Source organism: Callospermophilus lateralis, chromosome 3 (genome assembly GCF_048772815.1).
Source record: "Callospermophilus lateralis isolate mCalLat2 chromosome 3, mCalLat2.hap1, whole genome shotgun sequence".
NCBI classification, from domain to species: Eukaryota; Metazoa; Chordata; class Mammalia; order Rodentia; family Sciuridae; genus Callospermophilus; species Callospermophilus lateralis.
In genome coordinates this window covers 108,318,183-108,345,049 of record NC_135307.1, presented here as the reverse complement: position 1 = coordinate 108,345,049, position 26,867 = coordinate 108,318,183, and the positions used below count along the sequence as shown (strand labels likewise).

Sequence of the window (26,867 nt, the reverse complement as noted above, 5' to 3'; positions counted from 1 at the left end):
GCATTTAGAAAATTACTAGATTAAATAAAATCCACATAAATGGGCTTTAGTAGAGATAGTCGTTAAAATGGAAAGAGATTAAGGTTTATAACTCATAAAAGCCTGTGACTTTGTAATTATTTATAAAACTAATCTTTAAAGCATACATTTTTCACACTTCCTAGGAAAAAATTATTTCTGTAAACCTCCAGTTTAAGAAGAGAGGGGATACCTAATTTTCTTTCTCTAGATAAGCTATAGGAAGCAAACAAACAAATAATGCCCCTAAGTCTTTACTGTATTCTAAAATGTCTCTTACAAAGCCACTAAACCCTGACAAAGTCTCCAGTTTCATATGCAGCTACTGTGAACTTAAATAAATGAGGCTGAGTCCTGCCTGCGGGGGGTGTGGGGGGAGTAGAGGGAGGAAAAAAAAACAAACTTGAGATTCCTTTAGGTACTATACACAAATTGATAGCCACTGAATCCAGCCATACAAAAGGGGGCACAGATATTGAGACTGCAACAGAAAACCAACTCAGAAACTTGAAACTTCTTTCAGGGCTAAACTATAAACTATCCCAGAGTTAATAAGGTCAGAGCAAAATGTTGTACAGTCTATTCCCAAGCAAGTTTGCACTCAGGCTGCTAAGAATTTCCAGTACGCTTTAAATTATGCTATTCATCTTTGAGCAACTGAGGGCCATATCCCCTCAAGCCTCTCCCACACTTCCTCTCCATGTCTACACAAGTAAAAGAGAGACCTTATACTACACTACCATGTGAACTAAAGACAAGCTTTCACAGGCTAACCACGAAAAGAAGTTTCCAAGTTACTCTGCCATTTACTCATGTGGCTCCAACTGCATATTTTGAATGCTAAGGTGGGTTCTTGTAAAGTTCTTGTAAACTTTCTTATCACAGCATACAAAATGGTTGTATAACACAGTCTATTACAGCTCTCAATATTTTTCTTCACATACAATCTATCCAGGTGGAACATCAATCCAGACTCCTCTGTGTACAGGTTGTCTTCAAATAAAAAGTAGAGAAACTTTTTTGTTTTGTTTTTGTTATTGTTTTGCTGCCTAGGCTCCTTGTCTCCTTTCTACCTTTCAGTTTTATTTTAGTATTAAGAAAGCCAAACAAGGGACTGAGGATGTGGCTCAGTGGTAGAGCACTTGCCTAGCATGTATGAGGCACTGGGTTCAATTCTCAGCAAAATTCTCAGTTCAAAAAAAAAAGGGCAGACAAGCCAGGTGCAATGGTGCATACCTGTAATCCCAGGAAATCTGGATACTGAAGGAGGAGGATTCATAAATCTGAGGCCAGCTTCAACAAGTTAGCAGTTGCTGACCTGACTTAAAATTAAAAAATAGCCAGACCCAGTGGTGCACGCCTGTAATCCCAGTGACTCAGGAGGCTGAGACAGGAGGATTGTTGAGTTCAAAGTTAGCCTCAGCAAAAAGCCAAGGCGTTATGCAACTCAGTAAGACCCTGTCTCTAAATAGAAAAAAAGGCTGGGGATGTGGCTCTGTGGTCCAATGCCCCTGAATTCAATCCCTGGTACTACTACTACTACTAATAATAATAATAAATAAATAAATAAATATGTTTAAAAAAAAAAAAAAAAAGGACTGGGGATGTAGTTCAATGGTAAAGCACCCTTGGGTTCAATTTCCAGCGCAGACACACACACAAAAGCAAGAAAGCAAGCCAGACAACTTCAACAACACAGAATTCAGGGTGGGTAGTGCTTTATACCTTCATTAATAGTAGGGTCTCCAAGAGACTAAAAAGACTTTTTTCAATAAAGAAGTGCCATTAGCTGTCCTTGCCACTTTCTCCAGAGGTTGAAAAGAAAAAAGAACACTGCATATTTGTATCACCAGAATAGGAATCTGATGGGTTTTCCCTGGGAATCCAGAATGATCAGGCCCTATAGAACCAATGCTTATAGCAATGCAACAAGCAGGGTTCACAGTTGCGAGAACATCAATGTATAATTAGTGGAGGCATTTCAATGCAAATAAATACTGAATATGAAAGATTAAAGAAAGGGGAAATTAATCTTTTTATAATACAGAGTACTTTTTCCCTCTCCCTCACTCTCTCTTTTTTAAGTCATACACATAACTACTAGAGTGAGTTGAATTCCCCAGTGCAGTGGTGGTGTTTTATAAAAAGTAGAACATACACAATTAAGACCATGGATTTCCTCACAATGCTAGCAATTGAGATTCTGATAACTCTTCAGAACAGACTTAGAAACAAAGTGCTTCACAAAGTAAGGCTAGATGGACTAGTAAAAAATCTCATTTCAAACCTGTTTCCTGTTTTTCTAAAGCTCATAGTTTGTGGATGGTTACAAATAGTTTGGGTTTCAGCATTTGAGGGTATTTGGATGTACTTACTGAAGAGATTTTATTTTTTCAAGTTTTGAATTGCTCCATCCACATTATGCTTTTGCAATACCAACAAAATAAATCGGGCAGCTTCACAGTGCTTTAGTAGGTGGTTCTATCTCTTCCCAATCTGATCCTTCCTTGTCCTGACTTCTCGAACTAACGAACAAAGTGGAAGTGCTTCTTCAGGTTATTTCTTTTGCTCCCACCCCAAATATAAAAACTAGCAAGTAAACACGGCCAATAAGGGTAACTTAGCTTTTCACTTTTCAATTAAGGGATGTTGGAACCCATATGGTGGTGTATGCCTGTTACTCAGGAAGCTGAGGCAGGAGGATTGCAAGTTCAAGGCCAGCCTCAGCAACTTAGCAAGACCCTATCTCAAAATTAAGAAGTAAAAAGGGCTGGGGATGTAGCTCAGTGGAGTAAAGGACCTCTGATTTCAATCCCCAGTATTTAAATTTAAAAAAAAAAAAATGTTTTTGAGATGCTGGACTCCAGCAAAAAGCTTGTTCAAAATATTTTGTGTCATCAGAGGTTTGTATTATACTTAGGATTCCTTAAACATCCTACTACCCTATCAGACTTTCATTTTGAAAAGAAAAATTAAACCCAAGTAGTCCCTTAAAAAAATTGCTAACCCGGGTTAAGAACTTCCTTAGCTACAAATATAAATCTCAGAAGAAAATGTAATCTCCAACTTGTACTTTGTCCTTTTGGTACTGGGGATTGAATCTAGGGCCTCACACATGCAAGACAACTCCTCTTTCACTAAGCTACCCTTTCCCCAGCCCTACCATAATTACAAAAATGTCAAAGACCTAGAATTTTTTTAAAATAAATTTTTATAAATAGTGTATTCAAAGATTTTGACCCACTACATAAAGTAAGAATCCCAATTCTTTAAGAAAAATATACAGATTTCATTAAGAGTTTAAATTCTGAGAGATTCAAGCCTGACACCAAGTCTTTAGATTTCTACTGCTTCAATTCCAAAGGATCAGTGGATAGCAAATTTAGTACACAAAACTCCACTATGCTGTATAGTTCCTTTTTTCCTGGGTCAGACAGCTTTATTCTGCTTCATTAACCCCTTCTTTGCTCCTTGATGGATCTTGGAATCCAGTTTCCCTGTAAGGAAGAAAAAAAAGTCTCATTTATTTTTTTAAATTTGCAATGCAAATATTTCATGGCTTCCCAGGTCTTCTGATTACTGTGTTCCTGTCACATTCAATTATCTTGCTTTAGGACTCAGATACTTCCAAACTTCAGAGTTTCATTTTGTAAGAATGAGAAAGCAGTGAGAACACTGTATATGGATGGATGGATTTGGACTCATATGTATACATACACAAAGTATTATTTGTGCAAAGAATCTAATCTAAATCTTTCTAATTTTGTAGCTCCTAGAAAAGAAACAAAGTTTTTTTTTTGTTTGTTTGTTTTTGTTTTTCTGGGTATTTGATACTAAGGCAAAGTTTTTAAGAAAATTAACATGTAATAAAGAAAGGAAGGTATTTTACAGAGTGAGAAATCCATTCTGCTGACCTGTTAACTGGCTCAGCATAATGCATGAACTTTCTTTCACAGTGAGAAAATCAGTTCAACTCACCTCTTTGCTGTCTCAGACTTAATAGGGCGAGTGACCTGAAACAGTGGAATTGAATCCACATGAATGCTTTGCTGACAAAGGGCCCCTTTATCACCAGCTAAGAAGGGTAAAGGTCATAGGCCATAGGCCACATGACTCTTCTGTGTTAAACTTAGAAACAAGCAATTTTCGTGTCCCAGGTGATCCAAATGAGAGGAACTTTACTAATATGTGATCTGAACTGTGATTCCGTGGATCTACCAGGATAGCATTTGGTTCAGTGGTAGGTGCCTTTGAATCATCCACATCATAAAGAGAATCTTCAGAGTTCTTGTCTTTCTGGTCTGAGAAAAAAGCTTGCAATTTTTTTTTCTCCCACAAAAACCCTCATCTAAGTCAAGAGAAGTTGATGCTAAAAATAGAAACAATTCAGTTCAACTTTAGCTCTAAAAAATAAATAAAGAGGTGTGGGTTTACAAGGGCACCCAGGTATACTTTGGGCCCACACCTATAACCAATGCCATTCATATGTTGTCATTTTCATTTGTTGGGCAATTAGGTATAACTGAAAGAACACTGAACTAGTAGAAGACCAAGGTTCTAGCCCATTGTCTCTGGTATTAACTAGTTGTATGATCTGAAGCAAGTCATTCAGCCTCTGGATTTCAGTGATCTCATTTGTCCAATTAAGAGAAGAATACATGCCCTGATTACCACACAAGGAGACTGAGAGAAAACCTTAGCCTAACAAATATCCATGTTTTCTTAAATCCCCTTCCTCCAGACTTTTGGAATAACACCTGCTTTTGGAATAACATTACATCTTCTTCTGGGCTTCCTCAGAAACTGTCACTCAATGAAACCCTGAAGGCCATCAACAATACTCACAATGCTGTTGATTTTAATTTGGGCTTTAGAGCATAGGGCATTCCCAGGGTTTTAGGAGTTTTTTCATCCCATAGGCTGCCTGGCTGGAAACCTGAACATGTGCCAGCAATCTGGCAAAGAGCCCTACTACAAGGCAAGTTTGCCTTTGTATTCCTAACATTACCACAGTGACTGTCAAATGGTTGGTTTTCAAAAAATGCCTTCATTAAATGACTAAAACAAAGAAGATAGATACTACAACTTTGTAACCCAAAGTAGCTGATATCAAATAAACTTTATACACTGTAAAAGGTGGTGGTATACAGAAATAAGTATTGAGTCTCATTCAGTATTTTAGGACAAGCTAAGACAGAATTTAGAATTTCATCTGAGACTCCAGACATCCAGTTCTCAATTTTATTTGAGACTCTAACTGCATAACCTTGAGGATGTTCCATAGTGACTCTTGTCCTCAATTTTTTTCAACTCTAGAAGAAATTAGACTAGAGAGTACTGAAGGTCCTATCCAGCTCTATAATATTATGCCCTAAAATTGAAAGGTAAATTGGAAACTGGGCATGGTAGTACACATCTTTAACCCCAGCTACTAGTTTTTTTTTTTTTTTTTTTCTTTCTTTCTTTCTTCCTGTTACTGGGGATTGAACCCAGGGGCATTTGACCACTAAGCCATAACCCCAGCCCTTTTATTTTTTCATTTTAAATTGCAGAAGCTAATTTCAAATTTGTGATGCTCCTACTCAGCATCTGGAGTCTCTGGGATTATAGGTATGTGCTTCCATGCCTGCTAGTCCCAGTGATTCAGGAGGCTGAGGCAGGAGGATCAACAAGTTTGAAGTCAAGGCTGGGTAATTTAGCAAGACCCTTGCCTCAAAATGAAATTATAAAAAAGCGGGGAGGCTTGAAATGTAGTTCAGTGGTAGAGTGCTCACCTAGCACGTGCAAAGCCCTGGGTTTAATCGAACAAAAGAAGGAAAAAAAAGTGAATTGGAATAATTTGTTCCTGAGGCAACCTGATAAAAAAAAAAAGTAGGAAAACTAAAACCAGAAGATTTAAGAAAAATACAACTTCTGTAAACCTGTTTACTCAAATATAAAATGAAAGGAGGAAAAAAAATCTCTATACACTCAGAATTGTTGAAATTATAGGTAACATTATGTGCTTTCTATATACAAGACACTGTGCTAAGTATTTTACACATATTATGTAATTTAATCAAGTAACTAATTGTAATAATACAGTTGTCCCTCAGAATCTGTGGGGGATTTGTTCCAGAACCCCAATGTATAACAAAATCCTCAGATGCTGAAGTCCCTTATATAAAATGGTGTTGTATTTACATATATCCTATGCATATCCTCCTGTATACTTTATTTATTTATTTATACATACCAAAGATTGAACCTAGAGTGCTTAACTAACCCCTGAGCCACATCCCCAGCCCTTTTTATTTTTGAGAAAGAGTCTTGCTAAATTGCTTAAGGCCTCACTAAGTTGCTGAGAATAGCCTTGAACTTTTGATCCTCCTGCCTCAGCCTCCTAAGTTGCTGGGATTAAAGCTGTGTGCCATCACACCTGGAGAAAATTATTCATAAATTCAAAATCCCCTGAAGAAGTAAGGGTATTTATATTATTTATGTGGAGGCTTTGAAGTTCTTAGTTATGGCCTGTTTCACCCTAGAGTCACCATATAATCCCATGCAAGTCTATAAATGGTCTATAAATGTATTCTATTCCTCATATTAAAAAAAAGAGATAAAAATTTTCTTCACAAAGACTTACTGTATAAGAACATTCCAAATCTAAATTTCAGAAAACTCCTGTCTGATTGTGAAAGGCATCAAGAGGGATCATGTCAGGTAAAATCAACAGTAAATGGTAGACAAACTAATCACTAGCTTTGATGATGATGTCATAAAATATAAGACTAATAGGAGGAAGGTGATCCAAGAGGAACAAGGATTTCCAGGCCTTTCCCAGGGATTGCAAAATTCCAGGGATTACAAAATTCTTCAATCAGCCTATCTAATAAAACCATACATGGGCCAATAATTTGTGAATTCTTTTTTTAATCAAGGACATCTTTGTAAGCTTAATACCTACCAGAGTGACTGCCAATACCAGCAACTCTTGAGCCAACTATAGGCAATGAAGCAAGAGACTCAGGCTTCTTATGGGAAAAGGCATATCCTCATATAATGGCTATTCTCAGATTGAAGGAACCCTGAGCTCTGAATTCTAATTGACTTGATCTTTTTTTTTTTTTTAGTTATCGGCGGACACAACATCTTTGTTTGTATGTGGTGCTGAGGATCGAACCTGGGCTGCATGCATGCCAGGCGAGCGCGCTACCGCTTGAGCCACATCCCCAGCCCCTTGACTTGATCTTTTAAGACTTGGGATCTAGACAGTGAATCACAGTAATATACAATACATTCTCTTAGTAGGAGAGAGACAATGCTTAGTTCCTGTATTTACATTTAGTACCTAAAGCATCTCAGTGTTAAACCACATCCTCAATCACAATGCATAAAAGAATATCAAGTCCATGTGCAGCAGATGGGCAAGAAGTTACAAGAAAAAAAGTATTTGTCATCAATCCATATGACTCTCTAGGAATTTTTCACATGCTTTGAATAAAATAAAAGGCAGTATAGAATTTACATGAGTGTATATAACATGTAGTTAATGTAAAAAAAAAAATTTCCAGGCTGGGGATAGCTCAGTGGTAGCACACTTGCCTAGCATATAGAGGGCCCAAGTTCAATTCCCAGTACCACACATACAAAAAATATTCCTTTATCTCTTTGAGTATTCAATCTATATACTCTACTATAATTAACTTTTTTTTGCATTTCCTAATTTAAGCAAACATGAAGCCAATGATGTTATATTGCACACTACTCTTTTCTGAATTATTTCAATTTTAGTGACACAAATTACTCCAAAGTCAAGAAAGTTCAAGTTTATATATCCAAAAACATACATCAAATATACACTTTTAATTTAAGAAAGATATATACACACATATGCACACACATACACACAAAAAACATAACATGTTAAATGGGGAATATTCTAAAAATTTATTTGCAAGTCAAAAGTTTGAAATTTGAAATATATTTCTCATAGAACCAACTTATAAAGGGTGATGAGGTTTCTAAGCATCTTGCAAAGAAACATTTAAACCACATTACTCTGAGTATTAATATTATTAATACTATGAAATTTAATTATTTCATGTGGTACTGGGATTAAAATTTTTTCCAGCTCTAGAGAGGCACAGTGGCGTATACCTGTAATCCCAGCTACTAGAAGGCCAAGGCAGGAGGATCACATGTACAAGACTAGCCTTGGCAATTTATAAAAACTCTGTCTCAAAATAAAAAATAAAAATAAAAAGGTCTGGGGATGTAGCTCAGTGATAGAACATCCCTGTATTGAATTCCCAGTAGTGTAAAAACAAAAACAAAACACAACAACAAAATTTTCTAGCTCTAAAGAACTGGAAGTTTCTCCCAGAGCCTAAAGGAAGGAAAGGGAGTTCCAGTAAAGAAGAAGGTTTTTAGAAATGGTAATGAGGAATGAAAGATGAATGAAAGATGATGAAATAAGAAGTTAAAGGAAATAGAAAACTTCACACCAGACTAAATTCTCAGATTAGGCTGACTCTCAATAGAAATATTTTGTGAGATCCATATGGGCTAGTCAAACTTTTTTTATTTTTTTATTTTTTGGAGATAGGGTTTTAGTTGCTGAAGCTAGCCTCAAATTTGTAATCCTCCTGCATAAGCCTCCCAAGTCACTGGGATTATAGTCATGTGTCACTAAGCTCAGCTCTATTTCTTCCTTTTAGAAACATTTTCACTATTGTTTCTGACCAATGTTCTATTAACTAATAGAAACAGGATAAAGTGAAAGACATAAGGTATCAAAACTTTCTCTTAAAAACATCATTCTCCTTCATCCCTTTCACCCCACAGGAGAAAAATGAAGGACATATATGTGTTAAAAGTGGGTCTCTGAGTAGAAAAAGTACTAAAATAAAACATTTCAGAAAAATATTTAAACTCTACTTACACAGAATGTTTTTTTCACAGGGTCTTAAACAGTAGATGAAAACTAAGACAAGGAATAAAGCTGAGAAAGGGAACTGGGACTAAAGATCAAGTAATAGTTGTTTGAGAGAGAAGACCCATCTCCATTTCTCCTTCTTCCAACAGGACTGCCATCAGTATCTAAAGCAAGGTGAGGATGGAATGGGGGAGGAAGTTCTAGAACACCACAATAAAAAATAGGGGAATGTGAAAGAAGATTTCAGTTCTCAATACTAGAGAGGAAAAAAGAATTTCCAAGGCTACCTGGCCAATAACTGGAATAACTGGAGTATAGTCTGAAGTAAATAATCTATGTAAGTCAAAGGCAACTTTGTTCAGAGTTTCTTATGTATAGGAATCTCAGGAAAATATGTCTTATCAATCATGAGAGTTCCTAAATTTTGCAGTGAACACTAAATTGATATTCCAAGCATTTCATCTTGTGATGAAAAACAATGCTAAAATATAGTCAGCTGGCCAATAGCATCAGTATCATCTGAAAGCAGGACCCAGGATCCTGTGTTTTTATAGTTTGGCTAGGTGATTTTTATTTTTTCATAGTTTGAGAAGTACTTATCTACAGAACAGATTTATAAAAAGGCAAGTTGTTACCCAAGGTATAGGAGGAGGTAAAGTTGTGTACAAGTAAAAACAAGCATGCCTCAGAACTGCCCAATTCATACAATGGGAAAACAGTGATATGGAAGCATGAAACAGTAACTGACATGAGCAAATGGGAGTTGTTATTGATGATTTTCAATAGAAGTTAGCCAGAGAAGGCACCATTATATGTTTTTTGTGATTGATGTGAAATAGAAGAGGCTACTTCAAGAACTAGAGAGAAGAAAAGTGGGAGCTAATCAGTTCAAAGAAGAAAGTAAAGTCAACAAATATTTCCTGATAAGGCAATATGCAAAGGGTATTATAATTACAAAAACCTAAGAGCAAAAGTCATAGAAAATAAACCATTAAGAGATTTCAAAAAGAATGAAAAGCAAGAGGGCTCAGGCACAACTATAGGAACCAATAATAAAGGGAAATATGGGAAGTGGTGCCTCTAAAATAGACACTCATTGGACTGGGGGTGTAGCTCAGTGCTACAGCATTTGTCTAGTATGCATGAAGCCCTAGATTCAACCCCTAGCACCACAAAATACAATAACAACAAAAATCCAAACAAATGAAAAACAACTTAAGGACTGAAGGTGTGTACTTCATTGGGAGAGTGTGCTTAGCATATTCAAGGCCCTAAGTTCAATCCCTATCACCAAAAAATTAAATTAAAAAAATACATATATAGTCAGGCACAATGACACATCCTATCATCCCAATGACTCCAAAGGCTGGGGCAGTAGGATCACAAATTCGAGGTCACCCTCAGCAACTTAGCAAGACACGGTGACAATTAATTAATTAATAAGAATCTATGATGTAGCTCTGTGGTAAAGGGCCCCTAGGTTCAATACCCAGTACCAACCACACAAGGGCCTAGGGAATAGCTCAGTGGTAGAACATTGCCTAACATGTGACAAAACAAATGAAAAAATAGTTTTAAGATGTATGATATGTCAAAATACATTCTATTGTCATAACTAATAAAAACAGAAAATTTTAAAAAAAGATTTTAAGTTTTATTCTTGGAACAAATATTGAAGAACAATGGATAAATGACAATATTGTCACTGGTATTAGATCCCTACTTTCTCTGATGAGCATCACAGTGGGGCAAAGCATTCTTTTGGGTAACAAATTGCATTTTAATGTAATGGGGTTCTAAATAGAAGTTTATGGTGATTTACTATCATGCTAATGATTGTGGATCAGGATACTTTGGGAAGGCTATATTGTAGTAAATCCAACAGTAAAGTTATTGATAAAATAATAATGTGAATCCTCCCATTAGGAATACCACAGAACAAATAATTTTAAAGTTAGACAAGTGAGATACAAAACAAAAAAGAAAAAAAATTAGATCATCAAAGATAGTGACTTACAGATTTTTGGATTTCCTTTAATAGGAAACTTCACAATCATTTCCTGGGGATTTTTGCAGATGAAAACAAATGGAGAATCAGATTCTTGACTGATGTCTGGAAACTGTGAATTATAAAAATAAAAAGTTCAAGCTATTTGGGATAAATTTTGAATTTTAAAGATATCAAAGCATGTCCCAGATTTTACCTTGACATTCTGATGATAGTATTCCTCATTTTTTAGGTAAAGAGGATTATGCTCAACAAGCAAGAACAGAATTTCACCTTTCTGCAGTCTTTAGCACAGTTTTATATACTCTTGCCTGCCATTTCTGGCTTTCAATAGTGGGAACTGCTTCATAAGCAAAGGATATCTGACATCCTTCCAGGCAAATCAGAACTGACCATTCTTTTTAACACAAACAACTCAGAGTTGGGAGATTCACAGGTCTCTTTCAGAAATATTGGTTCAACCCAAGTGAAGCACTGGAAGACTTTAGAAAAACATTTGTGGAAATTCTGCCAGCAACAGTACACACAGCCCTTCTCTCACTAAAGTCAAGGAAGATGATTCATTCTGAAAGGCATGAACATGTAAAAGCTGTCTTAGGGTAAAAAGGTAACTGGCAGAACAATTCTGAAAATTGTTTTAAAAGTCTTTTTTGGATCTCTTATCACAAAACAAATTTGCCTGAATACTTAGAACTTTTATTCCTTCTACAAAGACAGGCACAGAACCTAAAAAAAGACTATACTTAGTACACAATCACAATTTAAGGAACAATTAGGGGTTGGCAGAAAATGTTCTCTAGCAATGCCCAATTGATCTGGTGTTACATTAGTTCTTATCTTGGGATATCCTGTATTTAGCAAGATGGACAAATATGACTGATAGGCATCTGGGTCAGACTTAATTACCAGAGAAGCTGTTCTCCTAGTAACTACTATAAAATATGAAATTAGCTTTCCCACTTGCATAAGGTCCTGGGTTTGATCCAAAACATGGCCAAAAAAGACAAAAATAAGAAATTATTTTTCCATTCTTATTCTTTCAAAGATTTAAGACTCTAAAGTAGAAATAGAGGTTTCAGTTAAAAAAAAAAAGCAAGAAAATTCAAATTTATCTAGTGGAAGCATAAACTTCTTTACTGATCACTCTGTCCAAAGTGATAAGTTGATACTGTACAGAAAACAGGTAATAGCAGCTTTTGTTTCTGACCATATACCATAGCTTTCAGTGTAGGACAGATGTGGCATATCCTTCATAAGAAAATTGAAGGGGCTGGGGCTGTGGCTCAATGGCAGAGCACTTGCCTAGCATGTGTGAGGCACTGGTTTTGATCCTTAACACCATATACAAAAATAAGCAAATAAAATGAAAGCGTGCTGTCCATCTTCAACTACAAAAAACCCCAAAAACCCACTTAATATTAAGTATCAACCACAAACATATTCACAAGCAACATCAAAATAGTCACAGTGGAAAAGACAGTAAAGATGGGAGGGTGAACCCTCTTCTTCCCTTATCCCCTGGATCCTTAGAACTCAAAAAAAAAGCAGGGACCAATTGTTACTGCTGGGTATTTAGAAGGAAGTAAGCTCCCATACTGAGGTGCTTTGGCACAAGTAAGACCAGAGGCTATCATCAATATCTTTAAACCTAATTCTACAGAGAACAAAGCATCAATAGTCACAATTACCATCTCTTTAATTTTTCCCTTCTCTATAGCTTACAAAAAGGACAATGCTGCTAGGACTTCACAGCTCTGCTTTTCCAAAACGGCCAACCATTTCATCCATTCTCTCCCCTTTCTACCACACTTGTAACTCTTTCTTCCCTACTGGATTAATCCCAATAACACATAAATATTCTGTAATATTTACTATAAAACAAAAATGTCTCCCCAGATCCTATACTAGCTACTACCCCATTTTTCCCAGATCCCCTTTACAATAAAATTATCTGACCAGGCACAGTGGCCCATGCCTGCAATTTCAGGGACCTGGGAGGCTGAGGCAGAAGGATGCAAGTTTGAGGCCAGCCTGGCAACTTAGTAAGACTCTGTCTTAAATAAATACATAGGGCTGAGGGTGTAGCTTTGTGGTAGAGTGTTCCTGAGTTCAATCCCCAGTACCATAATAAATAAACAGACAATTAGACAATTGAAAAAAAAAAGGTGCCAGATGCAGTGATGCATCCCTGTAATCCCAGCAGCTCAGGAGGCTGAAGCAGGTGGATTGAGTTCAAAGGCAGCCTTAGCAATTTAGCGAGGCCCTAAATAACTCAGCAAGACCCTGTCTCTAAATAAAATACAAAATAGGGCTGGGGATGTGGCTCAGTGGTTGAGTACCCTTGAGTTCAATCCCTGATACCTACCCCCCAAAAAAGAGCTGGCAGGGTGGCTCAGAGTTAAGCACCCCAGGTTCAATCCCTGGTACCAGGAAAAAAAAAATTAGACTAGAGAGGCAGCTCAGTGGTAGAGGGATTGCCCAGCATGCAAAAGCCCCTGGGTACAATTCCCATTAACACCCCATCTCTCATCACATACATACAAAAGAAAAGAAAATAATTCTGACGTATGTTAACAGAATAAGTAAATGTTGAATAGTAAGGAAAACTGGAAAATTGAGGGACAAATATAATGATACTATGATAAACTCCTTGGACCAATCATGCCTTATAATGAAGATAAACATTAAGATCTACTTTCCTAACTGAATCTCAAATCTAAGTTCCATGGGAATATCCCTTTTCTCACCCTACCACCAAACACAGGGCTTACAAGACACAGAAATGAGGAGCAAAGCAGCCTACAAACAATAAAGCAAGGCCTTCATGCTTAAGGAAGGATTATTTTTCATTATTAAGGACACTAAGGCAAAGTCAAAGTACCTCCAAAAAAGCATAATAACTCCTAATGCCTGTGCATTAAGGACCACATTATATTCTAACAAGTCAGTGATAGTTGTAAGAAAGGGATCTTTGACCAAAGAGTGAAAAGACTAAAATTACTGACCTAGAGAAAGAGTAAGTTAAGAGAGAGAGGTGAAGAATGTGAATAAACATGATGTCACATTCAGTTCAGAGAGGATGCTAGATTAAGCATCAATGAAATGGAATAATACACAGTTTAAGGAATGTGGGTTTTACAATTAAGCAACCATCCATATTTAGTAAAAGACTCTTCAGACAGTTGCTGTTGTTCTTGTCTACAAAGACTTCTATCACCTGGCTTCCAGTCTGAGGTGGACCTACTCTTCCTTAATGCCTCATAAATTTCACAGCTATCTAGCATAACAGGTAATTAACTACTAAACAGCCACTTTCTTCTCCTCTCCAGAGGGAAATTATTCACCAGTCATCTAGAAAACATTTCTTTTGCCATTTTTATGAGAGAGGAAAAAAAAAAAAAGGTAGTACTTTTTGGCAACCACTTCTGATTTAGAGCCAAATGGGCATTTTTACCCAACTCCAAAAGCTTCCATTTAGTTCTTGTATTAATATGATCAATAATTCCTAAACTATGTCATTCTTCACATTAAGTCTCAGATGACCTATAAATCTTATACCTACCTTCAGAGTCAAAACAAAGAGTTAATAAAGAGCTCATTGCCAAAGCACATATATATGCTGAAGGTTTTCTTGATTGAACTTCAAGGAACTAGGTAGGACATGACATCAGGCTCTGAAATCTAGTTAGCTAAAAACTGACTCCAAGAAGATTGAGGTGATAAAACTCAGAAAAAGAGAAGGAAATGAGTCCAATAAGAGGCCACAAACACAACAGAGCCAAAGAGGCATATTCTGAAAGCAACTGCATCCTTTTTTGGGGGGGTAGGGTGGGGTGGGCACGGGGAGATGGTAAATTAGGAATTGAACTGAGGGTGTTCCAGTCCTTTTTATTTTGAGGCAGAGTCTCACTAGGTTCCTGAGTGTCTTGATAAACTGCTGAAGCTGGCCTCAAACTTGTAATCCTGCTGCCTCAGCCTCCAAAATGGCTGGGTTTACACCTGGTAATTAATATCTGATAACTGCAGCCAGTTACATTAGATTTTTTGACCTTTCATCCTACATATTTGTTACTTTGTATTCCTTGCCCTACATCTTTGTATTTCCTCTCTGAAACCCCAATCCTAGTAACCAGTGTTTCATTCTTTATCTCTCTATATTTGACAACCCCCCCACTTTTTTTTTAAAGATCTCACATATAAATGAGATCATACATTATTTTTCTTTTCATATCTGGCCTCTGTCACTTAGCATGAAGTCCTCCAGTCTTCATTTTTTAAGCTGAGTAATATTCTGTTATATAAACATAGGCACAACATATATATGTGAATGATACACACCATTTTCTTTATCCATTTGTCCACTGATGGGCCACTTGGATTGTTTCTATATCTTGGTTATTGTGAATAGTGTTGTAATGAATGTGGGTGTGCAGATATCCTTATGAGATAATGATTTGAAGTATATTTCAGAAGAGGGAATGCTGGGTTCAGTACAGTCTTTCTAAAATATACATCTTGGGGCTGGGGATGTGGCTCAAGTGGTAGCGCGCTTGCCTGGCATGCATGCGGCCCGGGTTCAATCCTCAGCACCACATACAAACAAAGATGTTGTGTCCGCCGATAACTAAAAAAAAAAATATTAAAATTCTCTCTCTCTCTCTCTCCCTCTCTCACTCTCTCTTTAAAAAATAAAATAAAATTAAATTAAAAAAAATAAAATATACATCTTATTATATCATTTATATGGTTGCCTTTAGAATATAGTTCAAATTCCTATACATGACATTTATGGCTTTTCACATATCAATCACTCTTTGCTTCTCAATATTGGCATAACCATTTACTAAGCATTCACTATGAGCCAGACTGTTATGTTAGGAGACATACAGGTGAATAAAACATAGATGATGAGCTAAAGGAACTAAATGTGAACATGTAACCTCCACCCCCCCAAAAAAAAAAAACACAAGGAAAGAAATAAAAAATACAGTAACACTACAGTTATAGGAGTATGAACCCAGTAGCTCAAAGAAGGAAATGATTAATTCTATCAGACAAAAACTGGTTTGGGGTCAGGGAAGAATCTATGGAGTGATATCTGAGCTGTTTTAAAGGATGAAAAGGAGCTCTCCTTGTGGAAAAAGGCATAATGAAGGCTGGGATATAGCTCAGTTGGTAGAGTGCTTGCCTCACATGCACAAGGCCTTGGTTTCAATCCCCAGCACCCCCCAACACATGCGGCATAATGACCTGATATAGAATAGTATACTAAGTAGTATACTGAAGGCTAGGCTCAGTGACACATATCAGTAATCCTCAGGAGGCTGAGGCAGGAAAATCACAAGTTTGAGGTCAGCTTTAGCAAGTTAGTGAGGCTTTAAGTAACTTGGCAGGACCCTGACTCAAAAACAAAAATAAAAAGGACTATAGCTCAGTGGTAATGTGTCTGGGTTCAATCCCTAGTACAAAACAAACAAAAAAGGTATATTAAGGGGCTAGGGCTGGGGGCTGGGGATGTGGCTCAAGTGGTAGCGCGCTTGCCTGGCATGCGTGCAACCTGGGTTCGATTCTCAGCACCACGTACAAACAAAGATGTTGTGTCCGCCGATAACTAAAAAATAAATATTAAAAAATTCTCTCTTTCCTCTCTCATAAAAAAAAAAAAAAAAAAAAAAAAACAGGGCTAGGGCTGGAGCTCAGTGGTAGCACACTTGCCTGGCATGTGTGAGGTGCTGGGTTCGATTCTCAGCACCACATATAAAAATAGATAAAGGTCTATAAACAACTAAAAAAAATTTTTTTAAAAAAATGGTACATTGAGGAAGATATAAATTATGCTTTCATCAGGATTTCCCTTTTTTTTTTTTTTTTTTTTTATTGGGTACTGCGAATTGAACTCCGGGGCACATCCCCAGCCATTTTTTATATTTTATTTAAAGACAGGGTCTCACTGAGTTGCTTAGTGCCTTGCTATTGTTAAGCCTGGCTTTGAACTCACAATCCTCCTGCCTCAGCCTCTGGAGCAGCTGGGATTACAGATGAGTGCCACTGCACCTGGTAGAATTTGCCCTTTTTTAGAAGCTTCCTTAACTCTCCCCATTCCATCTAAACCCAGCTGAGTTAGGAGTTGGGTCCCCTCCTTTGTGCATTCCACTATCCATGTAATTATTATGATTGGTTTTTTTTTTGTTAGTTTCTTCTAGTAGGCTTAATAATATAGAGGGAATGGAAGATCTTGTTAAAACTCTGGATCTTTAGTCTTTATTATAATGCCTGGCACATAATACAAAATAATAAATATTCCTTGAATGTGTGATTATCTAATATTCTGAGGCATACAATATTGAATTAGGAGATAATTTGTCACTGGGATGACACAACAGATTGGATGACAAACCAAGAAGGCTCAAGCAGATTGTAAAAACATCAAGGCCACAGCAGATTCCTTCTAGGTCAAGCAGACCACTTTCTCTAAGACTTTTTTAACTTATAGGTTAAAATCAAGGTATCACAACAAATGACAGATTCTACCTATATTAAATCTCTTATATATGTTCTTCTCCTGCCTAATTCCATAGGCATTATACTAAAACAGGTCTTTTTATATTTCTACCCTAGACTATAACACTCTCTTCACTAGTCTTCTTACATTCATAATCTTTCCACTTGAATCCATTTTCTACATTGCTGCTAATGAATTTTCTTTTTTTTTTTTTTTTTTTAAGAGAGAGAGAGAGAGAGAGAGAGAATTTTAATATTTTATTTTTTAGTTTTCGGCAGACACAACATCTTTGTTTGTATGTGGTGCTGAGGATCGAACCAGGGCCACACACATGCCAGGCGAGCGCGCTACTGCTTGAGCCACATCCCCAGCCCACTGCTAATGAATTTTCCTCAGGCAAAGCTCTGATCATGTTACTGCCTCATAAAACCTTCAAAACCCTCCTCCCCATCCTGCAACTCACTAGAAAAAAAGGTCTTAATTCTGCAGCCTATCATTCAAAGCTATCAACTTTCTGACCACAATCTACCTTTCCATTCTTGCTTGCTGCTTGTTCCTCTTCCCTTACATATTTCTTTCAACCAACTGATTTGCCATCATTATTCCTACATCCTCATAACATCCCATCAGTATTCTTGATGGCCTTGACCTTGACATTCTACCTTAGCTTCCAGAGTTATCTGGGAATTACAGGTACACACCACCTCATCTGGCCTCCCATTTGTGCCTTTGCTCACATTACTTCCTCTCCTTGGAATATGCTTTTCTTTTTTTTATTTTGCAGTACTAGGGATTGAACCCAGGACCTTGCACATACTAGGGAAGGGCTCTATCACCAAGCTACATCACCAGTCTTTTTTATTTTTTGAAATGGCCTCCCTGAATTGCTCAGGCTGGCTTGGAACTTGGAATCCTCCTGCCTCAGTCTCCCAAGTAGCCGGGATTACAGGAGTGCCTCACCATGCACAGCAAGAATATGCTGTGCTAGCATGTAAATAGGAAGACTTGGACAGCAAACTCCCAATTTTAACATGGGTTGACCAACATTACACAAGTTGTTTGTACTATCTTAGCTTTAAGTTCCTTATCTCTAAAAGAGGAATAATAGTATCTTGCTTGGAATTGTTGTGAAGTTTAGAAAATAACATATATTAAGCATGGCACATAATAAGTCATCAAAATGATAATGTTTATTACTTTTCTTCAAGGCAAATTCAAAGCCATGTTTCTTTCTTTCTTTTCTTTTCTTTTTTTTTTTTTTTTTTTTTTAAGTACTTTGGGACTGAACCCAGGGCATTGCACATATTGAAGCCATTTCTTAATAGTTTTGTGGATTTCCTCTGAGTTAGAAATAATCACTCCCTTCTTCAAATCCTCAGAGGCAATCTTACTTCTGTTAAGACATTTATTTTGGGCTGGGAGTGTAGCTCAGTGGTATAGAGTTTACATAGTATGTTTGAGGACCTGTGTTTGATCTCTAGCATTATTTTTTTAAAGCGTTATCTTTATTTTTTAGATTTTGTTTAATATTTTTTAGTTGTTGATGGACCTTTATTTTATTCATTTATTTATATGCAGCGCTGAGAATTGAACCAAGTGCCTCACACATGTGAGGCAAGCACTCCACCACTGAACCACAACCTCAGCCCCATTTTTTATATTTTATTTGGTTGTTAACAAAATATAAAATATTTTTTATATTTTATTTGGTTGGAAATCTGGTAGCCTTTCAGATTTCCAAGGAAAGAACCTATGTATCTTTTTGTTTCCTTTAGTGTCTAGAATGGTGTCTGACTTATAGTAGGCACTCAAATATTTATTGATTAAAAAAATATAAGAAAATTTTAAGAATTACACATTCACTGTTAGATGAAAAACTAAACATTGAAGAATTCACATAAATACATGAAAAATTGGCAATATTCCTCGTCTCTCTTCTATTGTGCTTCAGCACAACAGAAAACATGCATGCATATACACCTGCATGCGTGCGCGCGCACACGCACACACACACACACACACACACACACACACACAGTTATTCCTTAAAACGCATTTTTGTTGTTGTTGTTGGATACTGAGAATTACACCCAGGAGTACTTTACCACTGAGCTATATTCCAGTCCTTTTTTTAATTTTTTGAGACAGGGTCTCCCTAAGTTGCAGAGGCTGGTCTTGAACTTGTGATTCTCCTGCCTTAGGCTCTCAAGTAGCTGGGATTATAGGCAGTGTCTCTGTGCCAGGCTCCTTAAACCATTTTCATCTGAAAATGACGATAAAGACAGTCTGTTCTGACTTAGAAACTCTAGTAAATATTCTAGTCTTCATAAGAATCCTGAAAATAGGTTTCCTATCTCAGGTGAGCTGTGAATTTAAAGAACTGCTTGGAATTAGGCTATTTGCTAGTGATATACAATTTCCTTCTTTGCTGAACTGGATAATAACCTGTGATCCCTGAGGAACACTGTCAGGTCTATGAATTGACAGATTTTCTCTGTGCAACATAGAGGATATTTTAATTTTATTATTATTTTTTATGGTGCTGAGAACTGAATTCAGGGCATCACACATGCTAGGCAAGAGCTTTACCACTGAGCTATACCCCCAAATCCCTCACAAATTTTAAAAGATAATTTATGGCCTTTGTCTTTTCAAGGCCAATTCCTGGCCTACATATTGACTATTACTTCCTTCAGTACTCTAATCTCCCCTCTTAGACTCACAGGCAATCCATTAGTGATGCAAGCTTTGACTTACAAACCTAAAGTGATATCTGTAATCTTCCTGAAGATCTATGGTGCTTAGACACTCTTAAAGAAGAAACAAGTCATACTCATACTCTCTTCTCTACTGGAAGACTGAAATTCTATTGCTGGTGTCAATTACTGGATGTAGGCACCCAGCAGAATGCTTCAGCATAATTCCTTGAAGATAGGGTTTTGGCTGTTACAAAAGCCATAAGATCAAAAGGACTAAAGGGTCAGAAAGCTGGCAGGAGTGGAATGGATTCAGTTCAAAAGAAATAGAATAATCAATGGCCTTGAAGATTTCAGACAATCAGATTTTCTTTTGAAGGCAGGGATAAAAATAGCACAAACCCTACACAGACTCATTGAAACAAAAGCCAATAACTCAACTTTTTATCTCAAGACTTGTTAGGTCTCCAGAACCATTCACAACCACAGCTGCTAATGGTTGTGGATTTGGCAATCAAAATGTCTTTGTTAGGAAAAAAAAAAAGTTTTAACTGCCTGACTATTGAGGTTATAAACCACAGACTTGATGCATTGTTGCAGTCAGAGTCCTCCCTGCTGTTTTTGAGAGCTTACATCTGCTGCTGGCAGATAAAATGCTGGCAAACTGCTAGGGCTCCTTCCAGGGGAATACAGGAGGAGCTTTTAGGAGTTGACTCTCATCTACCTTTCTCCCCCAAGTTAAGCCCACAGCCTTTTATGAATGACTGTTACCTACTCCAGGTTATCCTCAGGCATTACTGAGGAGGGTTGAGAGTCTAGTGGTGGGATTTTTTCCAGCACAAATTAGCCATGTTGGCCAAATTAGTCTTAAAAGATAAAAGGAAGACAAGTTCTTAGCTCAGGAGAGAGCATGTTAAGCACACATTTTTAATTTTATTTGCTTATTTTTAAGTGGTGCTGAGGATTGAACCCAGGGTCTCACACATACTAGGCAAGCGCTCTACCACTGAGCAACAACCCCAGCCCAAGCACATATTTTTTAAAAGCCACTTATAGTGAAGTGCACTTAATTTTAAAACAATCACTGACAAAATCTTTTTTGTTCTTTTTTTTTAAGAGAACAAAATGATCACACTATGTTAAAAAATAATGAGGGCTTGGTGATTTTAATTTATCAAAGAAAAGTCAAGAACATAATGTCAAAAGTAAATAACTGAGTTTCTTTGAAGGAGAAAAATGTTAGGAACAGAAATAGAGAAGTAAAATGTGGTTCAAGTAATATAGGAAGTTACTTTGAGTTGAAATAAAAATGATTAAATCCACACTGGTTTTCAAACAAAATGTGATTCAGTTGGGTGATAAGAAAGGCTTGCTGAGATGCTGAAGAACACACAGGAAACTTTCCTGGATGGTTCTCTCTGTGCACCGACTTAAGGATAAAGGAAAAACAAACATAGCAGACAAATGCTCTCTAAACTATATGTACTAGGTTACCAGTTCTGCAGTCTGTAAACAGATAATATGCAAGCATGTGTGGTGGGGGATGTAGCTCAGTGTTAGTCCAGCATACATAAGGCCCTAGATTCAATTCCTAGCACTGCCAAACCAAAAAAAGAAAAATTTAGGGACATTGTCTATTATATTCACCTCTCATTAAGGGCATAATGTATACCAGCATATTAAGGGCTCTGAAAAATTCTGTAGTAAACCAATAAATTTGTTTAATCCAAAGACATTTTCAAGATACATATTTCAAAGAACACCTATGCTATGGAATAGTTTTAGAGATGCTAGTATAGAGCTATTGTTCCTAAATTCTCAACTTGTTTCTTTAGCAATAAGAATGAGGCTTAAAGTGGTGGAGTCCTTGCCTGCCATGTGCAAGGCTCTGAATTTGACCCCAGCACCACGACAAAAAAAAAAAAAAAAAATCAGGCTGGTATAACTATGCAATTATATTTCTTACATTAAAGAACTCTAGTTCAAAAATAGACTATACAACTACATTTTTTACATCACAGAACTCTAAACAGAGATAGGTAGATGATTACACCAAGGGTGGTCGAGACATTTTCCAAAAAGGCAGCCAATGCCAAAGCTACAACTTTATTTATTTATTTATTTATTTATTTAACAGTACTAGGTATTGAACCCAAAGTGTGCTACCACTGAGTTACATCCCCAGCCCTATTTATTTATTTACTTACTTATTTATTATTGGTACAGCACTATTTTGTGTTTTAGAGACCTGAGTTGCTTAGCGCCTCGCTATTGCTAAGGCTGGCTTTGAACTCATGATTCTTCTGTCTCAGCCTCCAGAGCCACTGGGATTACAGGCACGTGCCATCACACCTGGTCCTTTTTAGTTTTGATTTTGAGGAAGGGTCTCATTAAGTTGTCCAGGCTGGTCTTGAACTTGCCATCCTCCTGCCTCAGCCTCCTGAGTTGCCAGGATTACAAGCATGGGCCACTGCACCCAGTCAAAGCTACAATTTTTAGAAGTGAAAAGATCTTTATCCAATAAATAACAACAACTATTATCAATCGGCTATTATCAATCCTGAATATATTCACATGCTACACTCAAACACAGGAAAGAAACAATGGTGAAAAGCCACAGAAAAGCTGATGACCAAGGAAAAATGATATGGGATTCCTGTGTTTGACAAAGCCTACAGGTTTCTGGCATTTTGGTATATTTTAATGTCATACCTAATGAAAATTCATAATGAGAACTGACAGGACTTCCAACAAGGAACATATTGGAAGGTTCCTACACTTCTACATGCTGCCCTCAGCAACCTCAGAACATAAAACAGAATGTAAGCTGAAGGAGGAACATCATGTTCACCTGAAACAAGAGTATCCTTACGAAACCAAAAAAAGATTTACTTTGTTAATTGAATTCTAATTCTTGTAACCCTCATGGTATTCCATACTTTAGGATTACAGTTTCCTGAATAAATTTGTGGCAGAACGATCATTTAACTGTCTAGAGTTTGAAATAATTTGACCTTTGTCAGGAGGTAGTTTTCTTGATCAATAAAGGAGAAAGTAAAACAAGGCCCCTTTCCAGTCACCATCCACATGGGCAGATGCAGCTGGGTTCTCTTTTAGAATGCATATATAACATGAAGAGAATATGATGCACTAAGTTTTATTAAGTTGTTAAGATCTGTGAGTCTTTAAAACTGTAAAGCCCATACCAATATAAGGTATTTTTATAATTATTAATTCTACAGTGTGGGGTCGGGGGAGAAGAAGGCTGGGGATAAAGCTTAGTGGTAGGGTGCTTTCCTAGCATGCTTGAGGCCCTGGGTTGGATCTCTAACACCACAGGCAAAAAAAAAAGAGGAACAGGGAAGGGAGGAAGAATGATGACACTTAAAAAAAAAACAAAACAGTCAAAAGGCCCATAGATAGTACAGGGACAAGAGTGCAAGGTAGTGAAGAGCCTCCACATGTCTATGGTTCTGTTGAGGTTTAGATCGAATACTAATGGCAGAACAAAAGAATAGGAGTCAAAATTCACATCAAAATACATGCACTGTGGGCTGGAGATGTGGCTCAAGCGGTAGCGCGCTCGCCTGGCATGTGTGTGGCCTGGGTTCGATCCTCAGTACCACATCAAACAAAGATGTTGTGTCCGCCGAAAACTTAAAAAATAAGTATTAAATTCTCTCTCTCTCTCTCTAAAAAATAAATAAATAAATAAATGTGTTGTACTCAGACACAAACAGTAATCAGAACAGACTGAGGAGGCAACCCATAAGAAAATAAAAGATAGAAATGTAGGGGGATAATAACTGTTGACTAAAATCTGTGAGGAAAAGATAAAGAAGTTGAGATAGCTATGAATAGTAAAGGGAAAAAAAGGAAGCATTAATAGCAAAAATGCAACACAGAGTCAGGTGTGGTGGTTCATGCCTGTAATCCCAGTGGCTGGGGGAGGGGCCACTAAGGTAGGAGGATTTCCAGTTCAAAGCCAGACTTAGGGGGCTGGGATCATGGCCCAGTAGTAAAGCATTCACCTTGCACATGTGTGAGGCACTGGGTTCGAGTCTCAGCACCACATAAAAATAAATAAATAAAGGTATAGTGTCCATCTAAAAATTAAAAAAAAAAAAAAAAGCCAGACTCAGCAATTTAGTGAGGCCCTAAGCAATCAGGGAGGCCCTTTCTCTAAATAAAACACAAAAAAGAAGGGCTAAGGATGTGGCTCAGTGGTTAAGTGCCCCTGGATACAATCCCTGAGACAAAAAAAAAAAAAAAAAAAGCAAGGCAGGCGGGGAGGGGAATAGCTCAATGGTAAAGCGCTTGCCTAGAATGCAAGAGGCCCTGGATTCAATTCCCAGCACCGACCCCCGCCCCACCCCCCAAAAAAAGTAAGTCTGAAAAACAAACAATTTACTGAGAAAAATTAAGCTGAAGCACACTTTATTAAACATAGTGGTAGATGTCCTATTACCTATAGTATCTGTTCAAAACAACAGGAAAACTATACTATTAGTGAGACTCCTCAGGCTTCGTTTTTGCCAGTATGAAACTAAATATAAAAATCCTGTATGTCAAGAATTTTTCAATTAAGCTAAAGTCCTTTGTCTCCCTCTTATGTTCAAAATGTACTTTGTGGGGCTGGGGCTATAGCTCAGCGGTAGAGTGCTTGCCTAGCACATGTGAGGCCCTGGGTTCGATCCTCAGCACCACATACAAATGATTAAATAGAATAAAGGTATTTAAAAAAAAAAAAAGTACTTTGTTATGTCAGTTCAATGATCAAAAACAAAATAGACATGTATGTGTACATCTACACACACACAAACACACCTGACACAATCCAAGCAATTGGTATTCAAACACACCTGCCTACTATCATGAGCTCAAATGCTTTAAAAAGCAATAACAGATCTATCATACCCACCACCCAATCAAAAGGATTCAGGGGATACTTTTGAAGACTTCCTCACCAAAAAAAGCAAAGCTTTAGTAAGGGATGAAGACCCTATACTTTTATGCTGGACTATGGCAATAGTTTCCTATTTAGAAATGTATATATATCAGTTCTCCATAAACCAAATACCAAAGCATCACTAGGTTTTTTTCTGTCATTGATAGGGTCTTTTCCTGCCCCAATATATCTTATTAAAAGACTCCTTTGGGGATGAGGTTATAACTCAGTGGTAGAGGGCTTGCCTAGCATGTGTGAGGCACTAGGTTCGATTCTTAGCACCACATAGAAATAAATAAAATAAAGGTCCGTCAGCAACTAATAAAAGACTATTTTGATGGGTATGGTGGTGCACACCTATAATCCCTACTACTAAGGGGGCTGAGGCAAGAGGACTGAAGTTCAAGGCCAACCTGGGCAACTTAACAAAATCACATCTTGAAAAAATAAAAATAGGGCTGGGGCTATGGCCAGTGGTAGAGCGCTTGCCTCACATATGTGAGGCACTGGGTTCGATCCTCAGCACCACATAAAAATAAGTAAATAATGATATTTTAAAAATAAAAATAAAAAGGGCTGGGGATGTAGCTCAGTGGTAGAACTCTTGCCTAGCATGTATGAAGCCCTAGTTTCAATCAATACCAAAACACAAACCAACAACAAAGAAAACAAAAAAAGACACCCTTTTTCTTCATATGTCTAAATATATTTGCTAGCACCTTATTATCTTCAGGATATGCTGTATTAGAGGATCTATAAGTCAGTCATGATGGCAAATCAATCATCTGCCCGGGAGAAGTATTCTTTACCTACCTGCTCTTTAAATTGCTTCTGGGACAAGCAATCAACTAGATCCACACAGCCCAGAAGACAACCTGATGGATAGTCATTGGGAAATTCCACATCTGAATCAAGAAAAACAAAAGGATTAAATAAATTTCCTTCTTTGTTACTCTGGAATTCAGGAATCTGTTTTGAATTATGAACAAATAACTCTTTCTATTATCTATTTATAGCCATAAGGAAAACAATGAGTTTTGATTCTGGCATAACTGTATTTTAGCAAAATACCTAGTGAGTGGCTAGCTAAACTAGGAAATTTTTTCTTTAGAAAACTATTCCCTCATCTCATCAAAGTTCAAAGACTACTAATTCATAATAAGGATGTGAGGGAGGGAGGAAGAATAGAGGTAATTTGGACTAGACAGAGGAGAGTGAAGGGAGGAGGAAGGGGCATGGGGTAGGAATGATAGTAGATAAATCAGACATTTTTACCCTATGTGCATATATGATTACATGACCTGTGTAACTCTACATCATGTACAACCAGACAAATGAGAAGTTATACTCCATTTATATATGATATGTCAAAATGCATACTGTCATGTATAATTAATTAGAACAAATAAAAAATATATATTAAAAAAAAAGTTCAAGGACCCTACAAGTTTATTCCAAACAAATCAGTTCTACTATACTCAACTGGATCAGACTGGAGCTTGATGATAATGGATTTTAGCAATGAAGACAGGCAGCTACAGGTGACAATAGAAAAACTATAAAAATGTGATTAAAAAACATAAGCATGAAGGTCAGGACACAAATCTAAAACAAACTGTACCAATCAAAATAGAATTTTTTTTACCCTTTCATTTCTTTCTTTTTTTTTTTTTATTTTATTTTTTAGTTATCGGCGGACACAACATCTTTATTTGTACGTGGTGCTGAGAATCGAACCCGGGCCGCACGCATGCCAGGCGAGCGCACTACCACTTGAG

At 37.1% G+C, this 26,867-nt stretch overlaps 1 protein-coding gene across 4 annotated transcripts in view; it reads right to left on the bottom strand.

Annotated features, from left to right (window-relative positions):
* Positions 1–2,977: 2,977 nt before the first annotated feature.
* Trip4 (thyroid hormone receptor interactor 4) overlaps positions 2,978–26,867 on the bottom strand; it is a 56,489-nt gene continuing 32,599 nt past the window's right edge. For 2 of the 4 annotated variants that reach the window (XM_076850934.1, XM_076850935.1), the window contains exons 12-14: positions 25,903–25,994; positions 10,953–11,055; positions 2,978–3,515 (exon numbers count right to left, since the gene is read on the bottom strand). In XM_076850934.1, the coding sequence (XP_076707049.1) occupies positions 3,448–3,515; positions 10,953–11,055; positions 25,903–25,994 (263 nt within the window). In that variant the 3' untranslated portion in view covers positions 2,978–3,447. The remainder of the gene's footprint in view (positions 3,516–10,952; positions 11,056–25,902; positions 25,995–26,867) is intronic. The other 2 variants (XM_076850936.1, XM_076850937.2) reach the window with 1 other exon arrangement.